The sequence below is a fragment of the Apus apus genome, chromosome 1, assembly GCF_020740795.1.
Source record: "Apus apus isolate bApuApu2 chromosome 1, bApuApu2.pri.cur, whole genome shotgun sequence".
In the NCBI taxonomy this organism is placed as follows: domain Eukaryota; kingdom Metazoa; phylum Chordata; class Aves; order Apodiformes; family Apodidae; genus Apus; species Apus apus.
This window is the reverse complement of record NC_067282.1, coordinates 168,690,622-168,712,114: the sequence shown is the minus strand read 5'-3', so window position 1 is coordinate 168,712,114 and position 21,493 is coordinate 168,690,622. Positions and strand designations below refer to the sequence as shown.

The following is a 21,493-nucleotide window of genomic DNA, read 5'->3' as shown; positions in this document are numbered from 1 at the left end:
TCGTGTTCAGGGAGCACCTTAAAAGCCAGGACTTTCGAAGATACGATGGAAATCTTGCCAAATATTTCTGCAAAAATTGTTCCTAGACATATACAAACAGCGTTACCACTCTTAACGTGGTGCAGCTCTGTGTGCAATCTGCTACCTCAGCACAGCAAGGTTATTCTGCTGTGTTTACAGCACAGGACTTGGGTCCCAGTGCTGGCTCAGAGCCCAAATCTGCAGCTGCTCTGCACTCTGGATTGCTCCTGTGGAGCTCCATGGAAATCCCACGGCGACAGCAGCAGCTGTAGCTCTGGCCCATTAGCTATAAACGAAGTGTTTGACCCTGGGTACAACAACCTGATGACTTTCCGGTGTTTCAGATCTCTCAGGAGGAAATCTAGATAAAATGCAGGAGTTGAAGGAGCATTGGCCATGCTGACCTTTTGTAAGAGAGTAAACAGGGGGTTTGTACCTGTTCACTGAAAGGACAAATATACTGAAAAGTAACTTAAGAGCTAACAGGATTTTTTTACTCAGTGGGTGAGAGACATTAGTTAACTATAATTAATCAGTGTCACAAAACTTAAAAAATATTGTATAATAGACTTTGATATGCAACTGAGTCTAAGAGAATTAGTCTCTGTGAGGCCTGTCTAACGGTATTTGTGATCAGAATGTTTTTCGCTGATTTCTTTCTAAAAAGAAAGTTATTATGCTAACAGATACTATAAAAAAGGGTAAAAAAAAAGTATGCCACAACTTCAACATGTCTGACATACCGTTTTGAAACACTGAAGTAGTAGTGCCTTCACCTAACCAAGGAAATCTCTTCCCTCTCTCTAGCTGAGCAGTCTGCAGGACAGCAGGATCATTGCTTCAGCTTCTCCCTAATGACAGAAGGGGTTGTGACCTACTGAGTCATCTCAGGCCCATGATAAAGATTTGCTTTCAGAAACAGTGCTGCTCATTCAGAACTTTGTTCCTAACTCTGGGAGAACTGATAAGAGGGAGGGCAACTGCTAAGCTCACTACAAAGTGCTGACGCCCAGGAAACATGAGTTTGCAGGATGGCCAAAAACTAAGGGAAAATAAAAAAAAAAAAAAGAGAGAGGACTTCTGTCAATGACTGTGGGCAACAAGCCTCCCACATGGAGATGTGCAGTGTCTTGATTGGTTGATGTTACTCCACATTCCTCTCACTCTGTTGGGAGCTTTTTCCTGTCTGAGAACCCACTAAGACTTCTGGATAATTTTTGAGTAGTGGGAATGTACCACTGCCATCAGAGGTCAGGAAGATAAACTTTAAGCTGCAAAAAGGCACCGCTGATAAAAGCGGGTGGAATACCAGTGCAGTTGGGCTGGCAGGGGACTTCCAGTAGCTCAGGCACCATCAGGTCCTGGAGCAAACCCGGCTACAGGGAGAAAGGCTTGTCATCATGTACATCATTAAGAGCATCCACCTCCAGTGTTTGACTCCATTCCCTAAGGAGTCTCCACAATCAGGTGAGTCATGAGGGCAAAATTAGCCAGGTTAATTTTTACAGTTTAAATTCAATGTAATTCAAGATAGGGAAGAATAAAGGTATTTTAAACAATCCTATGCCACCACTAAGCTTACAGAAGAGTGCCTGCACAGCTATCTGCTTTGCTCTGAACTGGGATAAATGTCTTTAGAAAAATTATTTTTTAGAAACTTTTTTTTTTTAATAAAACACCGTTAAATTCCATTCTGGGCTTTCTGGTCTTATTATGGAAACCTAGTAGATTATTTCAACAAAATAATAAAATTTGCAGCCTACTTTTGATAATAACAAGAAGAGACACTGATGTGAAGTACTCACTGTAAAATCTCTGATTGAAGGAGCTGCCAGGAAAAGTAAGTCTTTATTGGAAAGCAACTGAGTTTCAAAATTGGGTCAGTTAACCCCAGTTAGTTTCCTGGGCTGAAACACTGATGAAAGCATGGCAAGCTGTAGTTCTGAGCTCAGAGGAAAGCTTACAGGGAGCTGGGAATTGAACTTAAGATAAAAAAGGGTTCATCAAAGTTTACACTGAGTTGCTATGCTTTTTCTGCTATTTTAACTATGCTAGCTAAAGCAGTGAGGAAGTCTGCTGAGACCCACTTCCACCCCCTGTGTGAAAATATGTGGGAATGTGGGTGACCTCTCAGACTCCTGGGACCATGGATTACAGTGATTTAGTGTCTCCCATGACAAAGCATCCCTGAAGACTTTAGCTTACATGCGTGTGCAATGAAGTGCTGTGATTTCATGTCCAGGGGAGCAGGTCTGCGGGGCTCCTGTCCCTTTTGTGGTGCTCTGCTTGTCCCCATGCAGGTGTAACGATACGTCTGCCTTGCCTGATCACAGGAGCATGTCCCCGTGCTCTGCTTTGTTCCCAGGCACCTCTGTCAGTCTAGCTTGTTGTAATTTCTAAGCTATTGGTTTTGATCACTTGTCCTTACAATGACTTAGGGTTTCTGTGTGCTTTAAGTGCATGATTGCTTCCTTTGATTTCTTCTGTAAGAAGTTAATATCATGCACTTCAAAGGCAACCAACAGAAGCCTTGTGCAAGGATGCTGCAATGGGACATTTTTGGATTGCATAATTTTTGGCATCAACTCTGGAAATTTCTCCTTCAGTGCCACATCTCCTGCCTGGTAGTTAGCTTAGCTCTCAAAAGACAGTAACCCTTATTTTACTTACTGTAACTTCAGCTATTTTGGTAATTCAAAACCACTTCAAGTTCTCTTCTACTCTACTAAACTCAAATCCAGTAGTTTATTTATTTTTTTTCTCTGAGCACAATTTAAAGATATTAGGAAGTCAGGATTCCCACACCATAATAATATTGACTGCCTGAGTCATTGAATTTAGTCCCATCCACAAGCACCAATGCAGTAGTTTGTTCTGGGAAAGTCTCCTCCTGGCCCTGCTATACACCATGGAGCAGAACACAGCCCTAAATCCCACTTCAGACACAAACTTTAGACCATAATAAAAGAGCAAATGCTACAACTATTATTGGAAGAGAAAGAACATAAAGAAAGATATTGCCATTGCCCTGGATCCCTGAAAAAGCAAAAACTCCATTAAATAAAATTCTCACATTCCCACAGGTACACAGCTGAAAAGGACTCTAGTGGTTCCTACAGTAAAGGCATATAGAGAATCTGCTCTTTCAGCTATGGCAGAAGAAGAAAGTAGAATAGAAATTTTGAGACAGGCAATTTAATTGAAAATAGATTGATCAGTGATTAATAAATCAGCAGATGTGAACTAGTAAATTGCCACTGCAATGAATGGAGATGTAGTTCTGGTCCCTTACAGCCACCAAGACTTCTGCTGTTAATATTGCATAGGCTGAGACTTTAAGCAGAGCGCTTCAGTTTTTCACTTGGGTTTTCTGACATCATCTTGGAAATTTTTCTTAGGACAGGATAATCTCCCCCACCATTTACCATCTACATAGTTTAAGATAAGCCTTGTTAGAAAGAGTCAACCAAGCACTCCCGGAAGAGGCATCTCAGAGATGGAACGAACTGCCTGCTGGACATCTTATTTTCTTTCTGTTTCTCTCTGTAGAGAGAGCCAGTAGCCTTAGGCAGCTCATCTTGAAATAGGCAGCTAAAAAAGGAGACAAATTCCACCCCTAACACTCATGTGTCAGCCACCCCCTAGAAAGATGTGGATAATGCTTCCTTTATGCACAGATACCCTGAAAGTGCATATACAATACTGGTTGAGAAGTGTTCAGACTTTTTGGTGGAAGAGTTTACAATTTATTAACTCATTATTAAGTTTGGATTGATAGCTCAGGAATACACACACACAATGACGAAAATGTGTCAGAGCTATGTAAAGCTTTGTATAACTATATCTCCCTCAAAATTCTGCCTGTTCTGTTTTTCTTTGCTGCTACTTTGGCATGAGTTGTTCTTAGAAGAAGTTGAGAGAAGAGTAAATAACTGGTTAGAAGATGAGCAAGTAAAGATTATATGTTATTGTCTTTTAGCTGCTGTTTTCTGTGGAGCATTACATATGTAAACAATTTATTGAGATCCAAAAGGAATACCTATTAGTGCAAAACTGCATTATTTTTTTCAAGACCAGAGTCTTAGCTGTTTAATCTACTAGCAACTGAAATATTAAAATAATACCTTGTTTCTCAAACAGTATTAGAAGGAGTTAAGAGTTTACACAACTTTTATTCTAATAATCCTTTTCTGAATTATTTCATCTGGTTCTCCACCCTTTTTTTCCAGAGAGAAAATTCAAATATCTGAGCACTCAAGACAAGATCTTGAGTTTAGTGCTGTGTTTTTTTCCAGCATCTCTTCATAGCTTGATGATATTTCTCCATTCATCTGTTATTCATATATGTCTACCTGAAGTGTTCTTTGTAACTGAAGTACTTCGAAGAGATAATTGCATCTACCACAACCATCAGACTCATATGCTTCAGTAATGAAGGAAATCCTGACCTACAGGAAGCACAGCTCAGGTTGTTGATGGGCAATATAAAGACCCAATTTGACCTGAGATTTGGATAGCACTGCTTGGCTCCACTTTGTGTTAGAACAGCTAAAACCTGAGAATCCACCCATTTTCATACTGGCAGGTTGCTATAGGGGAGCATGTTCAATTTCATCAAACTGGCCTTGCTTTTTTATTTCTTTTTTAGTATCAAAGACATATTCCAGAATCTCAAACAGTCAGAATACTTAAAATGAGTAAAAGCATTTCTAATTAGTAGAAATACAGGTGGACATAAGAGCCAGTGCTAACTCAGCCATGGCTTCAGACATAGGTGGATGTAAAAAAGCCTCTTTGCCCATAGGGGGAAACCCAGCTCATCAAAACCTCTCCTTTTTTTCCAGTTTTTTGGACATAGACATCTCCTCTGCCAAAATGGGATCTTCAATGGAAACCGCTTATTCTTGATAACAGGTTTGAAGTTATTCAGCCCTCACACTGAATTCTGTGGGTCTTTATATGTAGGTAAGGGTTTCTAAGACACTAAATAAAATACAATGTGATGTGACCATGTACCTGAACTCAGTGATTTCCTTTACTAAAGGCCTTCACTTTTTTCGTTTGCTGTGCACAGCTCAAGTGGTCAGCCCTGAATTAGATGTCCACCTAACTGCTAATGTCTGGGGCACTGTAGAGATGGTAGTGCAGTTCCTGATTTAGAACAGATTGGTTTTTTTAAAAAAAATTATGTAGTCACATAAATAATTACTACAAATTTTATTTTTGTCCTCTTTTTGGAGCAGGTAAACGAGATAAATCTCTCACTTCTGAGACTAGAAATAAGCATGGGTACAAGGTACAAATTCAGTTTCTCAAAATCAAATCAAACACAATTTACACAGGCAGTACTGCTCACACCTGACATCTGCATTTCTTTTTTCTCTCTACTGAAGCTGTTACCCTGCTGACCCACATCAATAGACCAGAAGTCCTTAAGCCCACTTCCTTTAAGGCAAGTGATGCACACTTAGTCTAAACTCTGATTTCAATAGCAACCTAGCTATGTGAGGAGGACCTGGAAATTAATGCACTAATAGCCTAATGAGCCACTGTTACAATATTTTAACAGGGCTAGTAGTATAACTTCCTTATAGCAGTAATGTCCTCTTAGTTTATACATTTCTTGCCTCATGTTTGAGAACCTCAACCTGAAAAGTACCAGGGATGTAATAACTGCCTAATCTCTAGTGAATTACAGGTTAGAAAATTGATAACCAACCTCAGGGGAGACCTCTGTTATTCCAAACTGGGATAAACTCTGATGCAAAATGTTGATATTAAGGGAACGCAGCACTTCTTCAGATGGGAGAGCCTCAGAAATTCCTGGCTTCCTGTTCAGTGGGGACACAAACAGTTCCACACAGTTCTTCTTCTCCTGGGAAAATAATTTAAAAAAAAAAGCAAAATTATACAAAGGGTCTGAGATTAGATAAAATCTACAATCTATAGATTGTAACTTTAATTCCAAAAACAAAAGCATGGAATAAAAGGGCTGCATTCTGCTCTTTGAGGAGAATATACCTATTCCCTGACTCCTTAAATCCCAGCTGACTGTGCAAGAAAATGCAAATACCATAGGCAGGCTTGTGTGCTTTGTCTCATTTACTGTTGACAAGGTACCCTCTTCCTGAGCCTAGTACTGTTAAAAAAGACAGGTCAATGTAGGATGGTGAGGGGAGAAGCCATGGGTCACAGGCAAAGTGCCAGCAGGGATTTTAGCAGATACTTCATCTGATCTGAGCTGAAATGCAGCCCTGTTTTAGAAGATGGTCCCTTGAAAACAGGAATGCTTGGTATCATGCTGTGATGTTTTGGTCCTGCTTTACTAATCCTGTGTAAACACATTGCAGACACATACAATGAAGTATAAAGTCCTTTCAGTCAACTGCAGTTCACTAATGAAAGTGAAAGGACCAGAAAAGTTTTGTTTACTTTGATGCAGTTCTGGAATCCCAAGGGATGCTGTATTAGAGATGTCAGTGATGCTCACCCTGTCACAAGGGAGCAAAAGGAGAGACTGCCAGAGGGTTACAATCACAGAACTGTAGGAGTTGGAAGGCACCTCAGTTCAAACCATAACAATACTGATTTCTCCCACCTCCTTCCTCTCACCTTGAATATGCATCATTATCTTTACAGCAGTGAAGAAAAAGACACCTTTTGCTATTCTTAAAATACCTACTTTTGCATTCAGAAGTAGAGCTGTACAGAAGGGGATGCTTTCAGAGTTCCTCTGCCCATTAAAAGGCATTTATGGGAGAAGGATTTACTGGAAGGGTTGAGACACTAGAAATGCCCAGTTAATATTTCCTGGCACATTATGTGTTGTAAGAGGCTAGCAGGCCCTCTGCTCTCCCTGTGCCCAACCGCATCTGGGCTGCTAGGCTGCTGATTGCATCTGAGAGGTGCTCACTTGGGAGAGAATCAGCTTACCTCACTTCAGTCATCTAAACTACCTCCAAAGTCAGTGGAGGAAGACTGGCATCTCTAGAGAATGATTTAATTCATCCTAAAATAGGTGGGATCTCAACACCTCTTCTCCTCCAGTTACCCTTCTCTGTGCTGCTTCTACAGGGAGTCTTGCTGAGTAGCTCAGACTAGGCTGAAGCGAGGTGAGATGAATTTTGATGTGTTCTGCTCACTTGCCAGTGCTCTGCATGAGAGAAACTGTCTCATGTTAGAAGGATGCAAAGTAGGAATAATGTTTTCTAAGATACATTTTTCTTCCTTGTGAATTTTAACTGTGTGAGCTTTTAAGAGCAGATAGGGAAAAAGTTTGCTTTCTTTCCTGTATAACTAAAATATTAACTCATAGCGACTTTGCAGACATTGAGAAGACTAATTCACTAATAGTACTTACTATATTCTGAGCTATATGCAGTTGCAAAATGACATTACCTCTTCCCTTAGATCACAAATGAGAGGAGAAAGGGAAAAGCTATGGAGCCAGTAGGAAAATAAACACAATGCTTGTTCTGCTTAGTTGCCTAATTTCCACAGAGCATAGTAAGAAATGTACTAAGTGACTTCGTATGGTGAAATACACATCCCAAACTCCGAAACATTTCTCATTTAATTATGCTTTTCTCTGGATGTCTTTCAGCCTTTCATTCTGGTTAACACAGGGACAAAGGAGATTTAACATCACTTGTCACAAACGAGTGACATCCCTGGAGAACATGAAAAAGGCTGCATTGCATTCCTATTGATCTTCTCGGCTGCACTTCTTGGGTGATCCTTTCTCACAGAGACTATTGGAAGGAGTTTTATAATCTTTTTTGATGTATATAATCCTATCAAGCTATCAATGCAGGAAATACTTTTATGCTAAATCTGTCAGTTTTCTTCCCTAATATTCAACCTGCATGTAGAAGAAAATAAAATAAATCCTCTTCCCTCTGCAATGCGAATTGAATGCTAGCCACACAGACTTTAATTTTTGGGTTTTTTTTCCTTCATGATTAAAGTGTCATAAAAAGACAACAGTGTTAGGAATGCATGCTCTTAATTGTACACAGAAAACCCTCCAACAACAATTTATTTTAAAAAGTCTTGGTTGCTAGAAGCGAATTTGGCGTCATCTTTTCAAATATGATACCTTAGTCTACAAGATCATTTCTGAGCATAGATTGCTATAGCTGAATAGCAAAGCGTGAATATTCATTTTGTGAGAAGACCTTGTTTATTAATGGGAAGTCTGGGGATAAACTGCAAAGATAGCTTTGAAAGGCAGAATCACATGTATTTTTTCAGCAACATTCTACCTTTAAGAAACAAAACACGAATAAGTGCTTCTTAATGAATGTGATGCAGAATTGCATTGGAATGAAAACTAAGGGATAAAGCAATCTGGTTGTGAACAGGACACAAAAGAGATTTATCAGACTTAATTTTTCTCTAGACTGTACTGGAGAATGGCTGCCTTTCAAACGAATATTTAAATAATTTTGTAACGGAGATCCAGTTTTCTGTAGTGCAGTTAAAAAAATATCGGAAAAAAGTATTTTTCTGTCCTGTTTTATTGCACTTATCCATAGCGACAAAAAATAAATTTAAGAGAATTTAGAATAATCAGGTGCATCTCATTACACATCGCCCTTTGGTACTTACAATGAGTCTGTTGATATGAATTTGCTGAGGTAACAGTCCCAGTGCTGCTGCCACTCCTTGGCGAAATATCCGAAGCAAAGTGATATTCAGCTTGCTTACATCCATTTGCAGTGTCTGAAAAACAAAACCAGTTCAAATCAACTCCTTGCTCAACACATTCATTTCTCAAGATGACTGATCTCTGGGACTCTTCTCTGATTGCATGTTTGTTTGTTTGTTTGCTTTTCCCCAGAACAATATTCTGTGCAATCTTCTTGTATCACAACAAAGAATAAGTCCAAAGGAAAATTTAAGCATCTTAAATCTGCTCGTTAGCAAAGTACCACCTTTTCTCAACTACATTCAAAATAGGTTCCAGAGGTTTTTGGCTAAATATCTTGGACAAATCACAGTGTTAAAGATAACAAAATTGCTAGAATAAAAATGAAAGCCAAGAGTTAAATATCAATTCACGTTCAAAGAATAAGATCTTGGATTTACACAATGAAGATTTGCTTTAAATATTATCTTAGCATTTCTCCCCGCAGGTGAAGAATGAGTCAGACATAGTGAAATTATACAATTTCAATTTTGATTAGCGGTTTCTGGGATCAAAAAAGAAACATTCTAGATATATTGCACATGCTTGAATTTCCTAAAACTTCCTCATGTGAGTCAGAGAACACTATAATTCACAGCAGAGACTTTATCACTGAAGCATTTTCTTTCTCTGTGTTGATTCACAGCGAAATTTAAATGTTTTCTCAACTTCAAATCCTTCCTGTGAAGTCAGTGAAATTTTGCCAAGGAACTAATCACAGTTCAACTCTTTGGTTTCCATATGTGAGGTCTTCACATGATTCCTGGTGGCCAATACTTCGATGTGGTACTTTCTTCACTTCCATCCCCCTTTTGCAGACAATGTATAGCAGAGAAGAGGGAAGAAGAATATGGCAGGTGGTCTCAGAAGGCTTCCAATGTTTCTGGCAACTTCTGACTTAGGAAGTTAGCAAGTTCTGCTAACTTGAGCTGAAAAAGATTTTTTATTTTAAACTACCTATTTAGAGCCATAGGCCAACTTGCTGCTCTGAAGATTTAAGCAAGTATTCTTTCTTCCCAACCAGAGCTGAATAAAAGTACTTAAATATCCATGGGCCAGACATCACACTGGGAATATGGCTATAATCTAGAAAGAAATAAAATATTTTCTTTCCTTTCCATTGTCAATTTGATTTTTCCATCAGTACTGAGTTTTTTTCATTTTTCCACCTTTTTCTCATTTGTCATTTTTTTTTACTCTAATGGGATTGTCAGGTCTTGATGCATCAACTGAGATCTGCTCTTACCACACAGATGAACTTTAATTCAGCTCAAAGTATTATAGGATTCTTCAGTTTAAATTATCTTCTCTACCCTGGCATTTTCAAAATGCAAAATCTTCTATTTCCTTCTTCCTGAATTAGACAGACATCCTGAGTGCTTGTAAAACTGCTCCAGCTTTGTCATTGAAACAGAGAAATATCTTGAGAGGGGATGTAGGGAGATTTAACAGATCTGAGTACCATTTTTTCTGTTCCCAGAATGGCTCTCTCTGGCCACAGCACACCTGAGCAACACAGCAGATAACTGATTTGGAGCTGTGGAGCCATCAAAGTTGACAGTCTGATCTGAGGATCCTGGGTAAATGAGAAAGGGAGTTGTTACTGAAATAGGAAAGCTGTTATGAGGGTCTCTGAGGATCCATCAGGCTGGTGTAAAGAGTGTAAAACTGCTTGTCTAAGTAAATCAGTGACCCTGTGTGATGAGGATAATGCTAACTGTTGTAACTGAGCAAAATTAGCAGCCATAAAATCAAAATACATTCATTAAAACACACTTGAGCCAGGGATCAGATCACATTAATAGAGATGGTGTTAAATAGTGTGTTAAGAGCTCACTGATCAAGTCACAGAAATGAAACAGCCAGATAAATGCTTTGCTTCGGGTGAAATAAAAGATCTTAAAAAGCCTGTAAAGAGGTAATAAATTCTTATAGATTTAATATGCTGGGATTGTGGTTCATCATATGCAGGGACAATAAAATGTGGTGAAACTCCATTATCTTCAGGATAGTCACATTTCCTTCGACCATGTCTGAATTTGGTCCACCGTGTCCTATAATAAACAGTCATAAAAGGCTTCACAGTGTGTGTGTGTCTCTGTAACAGCCATATTGTCCTTGGTGATTCTGGGGGAAGAAGCCTAAGGACCACAGGGCTGGCGTCATCCTGCTTAGAAAGCTCATCTGGACTTGCAGCTAGACATTTCAGGACCCTTTTAGGAAACCTTCTAAGTGGGAAGAAATCTATCCTTAACCATCATCTCAGGGTGCTTCTTGTGCAGCAATAAAAAATTTTTGGTGACTATTAATTTAAAAAAACCCCACAAAACAAGAAGTATCTGAGAAAGAAAAAGCTCATATTTTTCATAAGAACCTTGCCTTGCTGTCCATTGAAGGGATCTGCTTTTCAATTGCTGGTGTTAATGTGAAGCTTAATTCCTCAGTAATTATAGTAAAAATTAAGTAAGAGTAACCTAGGCTGCGTTTTTCTGCAACAGGCAACACGAGAGAACGCGTTTGTCTTTTTTTTCAAGAGGAAAGTTAGCAATCTAGAATCTGCCACTTTAGGAATGGGTTTTCTAACTCAATCTGTGAAAGATAATGTATAGAAATGCTCAACAGGACCCCGAGAGCACCTCCTCTACGGTGAGCAGCATGTCATAAACATGCTCTGTGCTCTTTATTACCCCCTCGTTTGTACTGGATTCGTAAAAGCATAGAGCAGGAGCGGACCAGACTGGAGACACATCAAGTTCAGTATCTTGTGACCTACTCTGGATGCATATGGAAAATGATAAGAACAGGGAAAGATTATCCTCTTTTCCCAAGTTTCTTCTGATGAGATCCAGGCTAACCTACGGCTACTCAGCACTAAAAGGTATTTGGTCTCCTCAATTACATTAATATTTTCAAACAATAACCCACAGTGATGCTATCAAGATCTGGAATGAAGGCAACCCTTGGGGCATTATATTGTCAAGTCTGGCATGTGCCCTCTTAAAGGAGACTAAAACTTAAGTCTGACCAGAGGGTCTGGTATAAAATGGCCTTTCTGCAATTCCCAACTATGATAATTTTTGTTGAGAAAAGTTAGTTACAGGAAGAAAAAATGAAAGAAAAAGAAAAAAGAAGACCGAGATCAGAAAGAAAAAATAAAGTCCTAACTATTCCTATCAGTAGAAAATGCCTAAAACTTTATTTAAAATGTAGTTTTAAAGTTCACGTGCCATTCTGATGGCATGCCTAGATACTGTATTAACTATAGTCCATGAATGTAAGCAATCAGGATAGAAAACTGATAACACCAATACCTGTACATCAGACAAACAACATAAATTGTCATTAAGAGAATCACTTCTAGAATGGAAACCTGTCCTGCAATATACAAGTTATAACTACACTGACAACATCATTATGTATTCTAACATGACCTGCAATAAAATGTGACTTTAACCCCGGTAAAGTAAGTCCATAGAAATAAATAAAACAAAGCATTAGCATAGTCACACAAGTTATGCCTTACTGTGTTCCTTTAGTTGCTCCTTTTGCTTTGGAAATGAAAAGGCTGAAGCACCCAGTTAGACAGCACTGATCATCTACCCTTTGCTCATCTGCAGTGTTTATCATGGATTGAAACCTGCTCCCCAAGGAGTGTGCAGTTTTGAATCCACTATGGCTGTTGGCAACAGGGACTTGTTGAGCCTAAAGGCAAACACCCTGGAGGCTCATTTCCCTCAGCAATTACTGACCTGGATATTGCTACTGTAGCAACAGTTTCTAGGTTTATCAGCTCCGAGCAAAACAGGTAGTTTGAAAGGAAGGAGTTTTCTGCTTACGGTGTAAAACTTGGAAAGACACAATTCCACAAAAGGAATCTCAGTGCAGAAAACCACCAAAGACTATTCACAGCTGAGATGCGACAAAGGCTTTTTTATAAATGTTTTCATGTTAAAAAAATGCAAACAAACAACCAACATGAAAGGAATTAATTCATAACACAGTTTCTGAAATAATATTTTTAGGATATTTCAATAAATTATAATTTGCCAAGTCAAGTTCTGCTTCTCAAGAAAAATTCAGAGATGCCTCCCTTTCTTACCCTTTCATTATTATCAGTGATACCCTTTCTGCAATGAGTCACAAATATACCCTTCATTTTTTTATACATTGATTACTCCCTTCTAAACTCCTCCTGAACCTACTACCACAAGTGTTTTCTCAAACCAACTAACCTGAATATACAGGAAGAAAAATAACCAAGGATGAAGAAGGTGAAAGGGTCCCTCCATCTGAGCTTGTACTGCTTGTACAGTGACAGTGTCTACAGTCAATTAATGTCACCGTGTTTCCTCTTGCCACTCTCATCAGACAGCCTCAGCTGTACAACCAAAATCAGATGTATTCATCAGAAGCCAAGGTGAAAGTCTTAGAGCTGTATTTGTAAACCTTGGGTACAGGACTGCAAAAAATCTAGCAACAAATTGTGAAATAGAAATTTTTCTTCCCCTCACTCATGTTAGTTTTGCCTTCCTGTTGCCTTTCCATGGCTTGAGGTTGCAACTGTGCTGGACATCGGGTTAGCCCCTTTGGCTGGCTGAGGTGGCCTAATACACATCCACCGAAGATTTTGGCTTTTATAATATTCTGTGTGTCATGGCTCATAGCAGGTTTAGCATCTCATATAGTCCATGAATTGCCCAGGGGCCAGCATGTCCTCAGCTTCTGATGCAGGTCAGCGTTAAGAAACTAGAACAAAGTATTTTGCCAAGGCGAGCCTCTGAAGGCACTTTGCCTTAAACCAAACCAGTGTCTGAGTTAGCATTTCCTCCTCTCCCATTTACTTCTCCATCTACAATGCTATTTTTTTCAAGAGGAGAGACATGCTCTGCCTTTTCATGAGTTCATGTTAAACTTTGAATTATGCCTGTAAAGGAAGATAAAATTCAGTGATTATTCTTGGTGATTAATTAAAGGAGTTTCTTGTTTCTGTGTATTAGCAGTTGACTGCAGTGACCTACTTAAACTTTCATACATAATATATTTCTGTTAAAACACAACATGACTAGAAATACAAAACTCAGGGCATTTAAATACTTCTAAGTTCAGAGAGCAATTACTGAAAAACGGTGAGGAGTATTCTTGGTTGTTCTACAAAAGTGCAGTGGAAATCACCTGAAGTAGTAGAAAAATTACAGGCCTATGTTAATATTTACAAGAACCAGTGAAAAGCACCAAGAAATGCTCTGGACCTGGACCATGCTTCTGTTTAAATCACTCATTTTCTAATAAGGAGACACCAAGGCTGCAGAATATGCAAATCTGCCAAACACTTCCAAATTTCACATGTAGCCTGCAAAAATGAAAGTGTGATTTTCTAGAGAGTATTTGGGTGATGAGACAAAGAACTATTTTTTTTTCCATATAAACATAAAGAAAAAGTTATATGAATGGGATCTTTTGATTGATTCATTAGTCCAGGGAGGGTTTGTGTATTTGGATGTTGCTTTTCAAGGTGGTGAGGTCAACATGCTGGAGGGAAGGGATGTTATCCACAGGGATCTTGACGGGCTTCAGAAGTGGGCCCATGCCAACTGCATAAAGTTCAACAGGTTCTGCACCTGGTTTGGGGCAATCCCAAGCACGAACACAGGCTGGGTGGAGAATGGATCTAAAAAAGACTGAAGGAGAAGGACTTGGGGGTCAAGGTGGATGAGCAGCTCAACCTTAGTCGGCAATATGTGCTTGCAGCCCAGAAAGCCAACCATGTCCTGGGCTGCATCAAAAGTGTGGCCAGCAGGTCAAGGGAGGTGATTCTCCCTCTCTACTGAGCTCTCGTGAGACCCCACCTGGAGTACTGTGTCCAGTTCTGAGGCCCCAACACAAGAAAGACATGGATCTGTTGGAGCAAGTCCAGAGGAGGCCCACAAAGATGATCAGAGGGCTGGTGCACCTCTCCTGCGAAGACAGGCTGAGAGCATTGGGGTTGTTCAGCCAGGAGAAGGGAAGACTCTGTGGAGTCCTTATAGTGTTCTTCCAGTACCTGAAGGGGCCTACAGGAAAGCTGGGAAGAGACTTTTTACAAAGGTGTGTACCGAGAGGACAAGGAGTAATGGAGGGGAGATTTAGGTTAGACATTAGGAGGAAATTCTCTAGTGTGAGGGTGGTGAGACACTGGAACAGGTTGCTGAGGGAAGTTGTGGATGCCCCCTCCCTCGTAGTGTTCGAAGGCAGGTTGGATGGGGCTCTGAGCAACCTGATCTTGTGAAAGGTGTCCCTGTCCCTGCAGGGCAGTTGGAACTAGATGATCTTTAAGGTCCCTTCCAACCCAAACATTCTGTGATTCTATGATTTTCAAGATGTGACATCGTACAACTTCACTCATGTTTTTGCTAGAGAAAAATCCACCCACATCTTTTATGGAAAAATCTTTGTTTAAATTAAGCATAATATTTCCTCAATTTATGCATTTCTCATATAGCATTAAAGAACAATTTTGGCTTTTGATCAATTTTTCATGAAAGCATATACATTTAAATATTTATGCATGTTATGAGCTCCCTGAAAGAAATCAAAGACAGAAGTGACACTAATGGGAAATGTAGGGTTAACCTAATTAGTTAAGACTGCTGTATAGCCTCCCTTCACACTGATTTTCAAGTGAATGTTCATTAAAATACAAGAAAATCAAAATTTGTAAAAGGAAGCAGTCTTTCACACCCTACAATTAGTCCACAGACCACAGGAAGTTGCTGAGGCCAAAATCTGAACAAAAGATAGAAAAAGGGCTGGATGCTTAGATGGATGTTTGAAGTCACTAATGTCCCTGAAAACTGTACAGAAGAGACACTACAAACTTTGTAATGCAGTTGAAGCCAAACTTTGAATTGTCAGAAAGCAAGAGAAACCCTAGTGCAACAAAAGGATAAGTCTGCTATCAAGAAGCCTGAATGCTGGCCATCATCCTGGACTAGATACTGGGTTTCACAGATGTCCTGTTTGCTCATTTACATACCAAACGAGGACATTCCTAGGGACTGCTGCATTGCAGAGGACAAAGATGTACCAAGTGTTGAGGTGAGGCCAGTGCACTCCACTGGCATCCACAATTCAGACTGGCAAAGCTACTTTGGATGTGGGTGGATGATATGACTAACTGGTTTGTCTCAGCTATATGACAGATTCACACTTCTTTTTTGCAGGGAGAACTAATTTCTCAAATGACATCAGCTGATTTGGGGCAGATTTGACCACTTCTGTAGGAAGCACCAACACTAGAGTGAGAAATGCTCCATCTGTGAGGTCTGGCTTTTGTCCAGGGTTCCCTCACTGAGCTTTTACATGCACTTGGGCAGTGAGTCAGTCAGCTATAGAAAGACTCTATGACCTTCATGGATGATTAAAGTGCATGAGAATGCATTCAGCCTATTAAGGATAATGTTTGTTAATACCTCTCTTCAAGAGGTACACTTTGATTTCTGTCAGTCCCAGGTTTTGTATTAATCTCTGGGCTTGCAGTGTCCTAGCAGAGATAAGGGTCAGGTCTTTCAGTGCCATTTGATACCATTGTGTCACCCAGTGATGTGGATTTACTGATCAGGTAGAATGAGAAGATACAGAATAGCCCTCTACCTTTCTTCTGAGAGAAATCTCAGAAGGTAGGTTATTTCATTCTCCTGGCTTCTGAGTCGTGTGGATCATTCCTGTACCACAATGTGATGTCATTGGTGGGGTGACAGTCTGAGAGTGTGGCTTAGGCTGTCCTCTCATTGCTCATTCTACAAATTTCTCCTTCCCCTTTACATATTTCCTGTGTTATCATTAAAACATTAATCATGCATCATATATTTGGAAATCAGAAAGTATGTACAGCTTCCAAACACCAAATGTACAACAGATTGGATGAGATTAACCAAACCACAGCCCCACCTCAGACAGGGAATAACTTTATCCAGAGCCCAGTAAAGCTAATAGGACTTTTTCTGAGTCAGAGGACTGCAGAATCCCATATCCTAAATGCCCATGGGGTGCACACTCGTGATTATGAAGGAGTGTAAAAGAAGGGAAGGAAAGTTTGTCTATTGTCCATGAGACATCCGTCCAATACAGCCTTGTCACTGAGTAATATCAGCCCCAGAAGTTCTCTGTGGTGTGGGAGCCCTTTGGAAAGGGGAAGAAGCAGGCCAGCAGGCTGCCACACTTCTGTTGGACTTCATGGCTGATTTTGTGGAGCTTCTTTAGGACAGAGGGAACTTCCTGCTTCACCACCTTGTAGAACTTAAGTACCCAGTAATGTAAAGAAATAGTATTTTCCTGTATGTGGAGGAATATTATTTCTTTTTTAAAAACTGGCCACAATGGTACTACAAATGTTTTAAAGAGTACTAAGCTGTGAGCATTTCTAGTAACTGCAAAATGATTACTAGTAGGGATGAGAGGCCAAAATTTTGCTTTGCTTCTAGCCTTAGCGAGTCTGCCTCTGTTAATCTGCTTCAGTTCCATGTCTGTAAAATGGGGACAATAGTATTAGACTGTTTAATAGGATTTTATATATTTTAGTAAAAGGATGGGGGACAAATACTTGGGGTAGAACTTTTCAATTTCTTTCAAAGATTAATTTTAATGTTGCCCTCAAAATTGTTTCCCGTCTTTTTCTGTTTTCTTTTCTTTTCTTTTCTTTTCTTTTCTTTTCTTTTCTTTTCTTTTCTTTTCTTTTCTTTTCTTTTCTTTTCTTTTCTTTTCTTTTCTTTCCTTTCCTTTCCTTTCCTTTCCTTTCCTTTCCTTTCCTTTCCTTTCCTTTCCTTTCCTTTCCTTTCCTTTCCTTTCCTTTCCTTTCCTTTCCTTTCCTTTCCTTTCCTTTCCTTTCCTTTCCTTTCCTTTCCTTTCTTTTTTTACTGCATTAGTTAATCACAAATTACTTCAGCTTTCTTAAAATGAAGTGAATTTCAAAGCTCTGATAAGTTTTCTAGGCTTTTTCCTTCTTACATCCACCTCTCTCTGCCCTCCTCCCTTACGTCAGACAGTTGTAAAGGGCAAAATGATGAAAAAGGAAAAGACAATAGAGAGAGGTGGAAACACAAGGAGAGCTGGAAGATCTCAGCTGAACACTATTTCAACCTTTTTGTTCTTTGAGAGGCATATATAATAAGCTCCATAAAATTGTCCTATGTGTCCTTATTCAAGATGAGGAAAAAAATGATTCCTTCCATTACAAAAGAAATGCGTGGTGTTATTATGTCCAGTACAACTTTCATGCACAGCATGATTGTACTAGTCACATCCTATTTCATCATCCCAAAGCCAGCTGTAACCCTCAGAGCAAACAGACTCTTCTGAGCCTGTTCAGCACAGTGCTTTCTAAAATGTTTGGTTTTCTGTCCAATTATTAAATTTCTAGGTAGAGTGAGGGTAAAGATTGAAATGCCAGAGAACCAGTATTGTTTCTCCTTGGTCCTTTTGCAAAATCCTCATTTCAGATGTTTTTTTGTTTCAAACAATTCTTGGCTTCTAAAGTTTGAATTCCTGTTATGACTTTGTAAAATGGTCCTCAATACATCAAAATGCCTTCCAGAAAAATGACAGACATAAAAAATGATCCCCAAAATCATCCTGTTCTTTTATCTTCAGAATTTTAAATTTAATTTGTGGCAGACACACACACACACAGAGATATATATATATATGTATAATGAAGAACAAAACCAGAAACCTAAGACAATAGAGCAACTTCCACATCTCTCAGAACTGTTGTGGCCAAAAGACTCCCACTGATTTACTCTCTATAGTAACCTTTCTCTTTGCTCTGAAAATCAAAGCAAGAATTCAGTACTGCTGATGTCCTAGCTTTCTCATACATTTAATTTCAGAGTCAATTTTTATTGGTAGTTTCAGATTAGCAAAATCTGCTTGAACACCCACAATGGGAACACTGTAGAAAGAAGCAAATGCTTTCCCTTTTTTTACATAATCATAGTTCTCTGTGGTTCCTGGGCTTATGAATAAGAGTATCTGAACTGTATCTAAAAAAAAAAAAAAGCCTTAAAATACATGCTCAACTGTAATCAAGATATTTACGTGAAAGACTGTGTGTGATTCCTGAATAGAGCTTGTGTCCTAGGACTGTCTGGATTATTTGTTAAGTGGTTCTTACACTTCAGCTCCTGAGAGATCAGGATCCTGTTTTCAGGAAACATATGTCCAACAACAAAGGCACTTTACTGTGACATGATGCACCAGTCTTTATCTGTTTTATCCTTCTGAAGTTTGTTTATAGCTGCTATTGTCACCATAATGACAAATTACTGGAATAAAACCTGTATCACTCACATTTCCCTACCTACTTTAGCACTCCAAACCCACGTGAACCGAGTACAGGCAATACAAGGTCCCCCTATCATACAACTCAACATGAGAGTGTAGTCCCACTACAAGACCCAGCCAGGATGGCACACAACACAGCACCAGAGGTGTACAGCACAGGGCTCACCCCCATTCCTGCCACCACATTGCTATCATGGCTCTGCATATAGGAACAGCAAGTTCAGCTTCACCAGAGCAAGCTGGATCAGCTGTGCAAGACCAACACAATTGCTGCATATATGTGCTCATAGGATTTCTGAATATCCACAAACCATCATTACTACTTGACTAAAGCAGAAGAGTAGCAGTGTTACCTCAGTGAAAAATGTAGTAGGTTACTGCTAAGATGGTAGCTGGTTGCCAAGGTCATTAAGGTTGGCAGGGCTCATCCTCAAACTGTAAACTCATCTATTCTCTGCCTTTTTTATATGTTAGAATTAACACCAACACACTTGCTTTACTAGCTTCATAATTAGATTTTGTCTATGGTAGTGGAGGAATGTTCATTTCATTAGCAGAAACAAAGCTCAACGAAAATAATGGACAATAAAATGGAACAGCCCCACACTGGGATGAACAAAGGAACATAAGATTAACTAAAAGGCTCTTAGAGCTTTTTGTTTCTATGATCTTTTTCCCATTAAATATAACTTTCCCAGAAAACCTTCCAGAAATTGCATAATTAAATGGCTGAAGAGAACAGAGGAAAATAAAATTAAAAGTAATAATCAAAATAAACATTTTCTAAAAAAATCTGAGTGTTTTAACCAAAGGAAACAGCAAAAGGAAGATAAACATTCTTCAATATTCTCTATCATTGTAGCAAGAAGATTTTCAAAATGTGATTTTTTTCCCATTATGATTTTTATACAAATTGGTAGGGCAAGAAATGAAAGAAATAAAACCAGTGAAGCTGTATGTCATAGCTGAGACCCTTTTGCCATCCAGTCTTTATCTGTCTCTTGTCACAGAATACAGGAATATGTGAAGGATAATTCTTTGTTTAAGTCCATAACCATATGCTTCATACTTGCCATGTGAGACAAAACCCACTCAGTAAAATTCCTCTGTGTCTTCACAAGACATTTTAACCTCTAATGACCACAGCCTGCCCTATTAAACAGAGCTATGCAACTTTCTGGTATCTCTTACTTTTCTGAGAGCTGATCAGCCTCTGCTGTCAGGGTCACATTCATGTGCATGACTTCAGGCATCTCATTTTAATCTGCCTTAATCAGGGATGTTTATAAGCCAGCTGAAAGGAAAGCAAATCCCATTCATTCACTGACAGTTATTCCTGAGGGTATATAATCAGTCCCAGAACTCCTGAGGTACATTCTCCTGGGAGAACACCACAGGTGGACAGTGGCTCTTCCCAGATGTGTCCTGCTAGAACAGGACTGCACAAAAGGGATGCTTTCATCATCATTACAGATCTGTGCAAAAAGGTACACAGAGTTATGTTATGCAAGTGAGACAAGAGCAGGATCTGTTTTCAACAAGAGCTCACTAAGCTTCCTGGAAGACTGAAGCAGCTCCTGCTGAATTATTTGTTATTACCTGCATTTCCTGAGAGTTATCTTCAACAGAGACAGCTGCAACATTGATCCAACCAATAGCACGAGGGTCATCCATATGGAAATTTTCTTTCTTCCCTTACTACTGGATACATTGCATTTCCTGGGTCAGGTCTTTTGACAGGCAGATATAGCATGGTTTACTATGGTGTCACTTCTGCTAAATGCAGAATTGCTTAGGATCTAGAGAACAAGTACTGTGAGGAGAGGCTGAGGGAACTGGGATTGTTTAGTTCGGAGAAGAGGAGGCTGAGGGGAGATCTCATTGCTCTCTGCAACTACCTGAAGGGAGGTTGTAGTGAGGTGGGTATTGGTCTCGTCTCCTAAGTGAGTAACAATGGGACTAGAGGAAAAGGCCCGAAGTTGCTCCAGGGGAGGTTTAGACGAGATATTTGGAAGAATTTCTTTTCCAAAAGAGCAGTCAGGTGCTGGAACAGACTGCCCAGGTAGGTGGTGGGGTCACCATCCCTGGAGGTATTAAAAAACACATAGACGTGGCATTTCAGGGCATGCTCTAGTGGGCATGGTGGGTGTTTGTTTGTTTACTCCTGGGTGGATGGTTGGACTCAGTGATCTTAGAGGTCTTTTCCAACTGCAACGATTCTGTGATTCTATTCTTCCTAAACAATTTTAAGCACATGGTGGGGGTTCATACCATGCTGGTTGACATGGAAAGCAAGGATGTAAGAAGAAAGAACAGTTCAGTAACAAATAATAATTCTTAGCTTACATTTGTAGTCCTTTTCACGTGGGCACATCAAAGAATCTAGCAATGGGGATTAAGAACATTCATTAGGTGTGAAGAAATAGAAGCGTGTCACAGCAAAGTGCTTATCTTACTAACATAAAG

The 21,493-nt window shown here is 39.5% G+C and overlaps 1 protein-coding gene across 5 annotated transcripts in view; it reads right to left on the bottom strand.

Moving 5' to 3' along the window:
* PTPRR (protein tyrosine phosphatase receptor type R) overlaps positions 1-21,493 on the bottom strand; it is a 145,534-nt gene that overhangs the window by 66,741 nt on the left and 57,300 nt on the right. For all 5 annotated transcript variants that reach the window (XM_051639420.1, XM_051639393.1, XM_051639382.1 and 2 more), the window contains 2 exons: positions 8,632-8,745; positions 5,741-5,896 (listed from right to left, as the gene is read on the bottom strand). In XM_051639420.1, the coding sequence (XP_051495380.1) occupies positions 5,741-5,896; positions 8,632-8,745 (270 nt within the window). The remainder of the gene's footprint in view (positions 1-5,740; positions 5,897-8,631; positions 8,746-21,493) is intronic.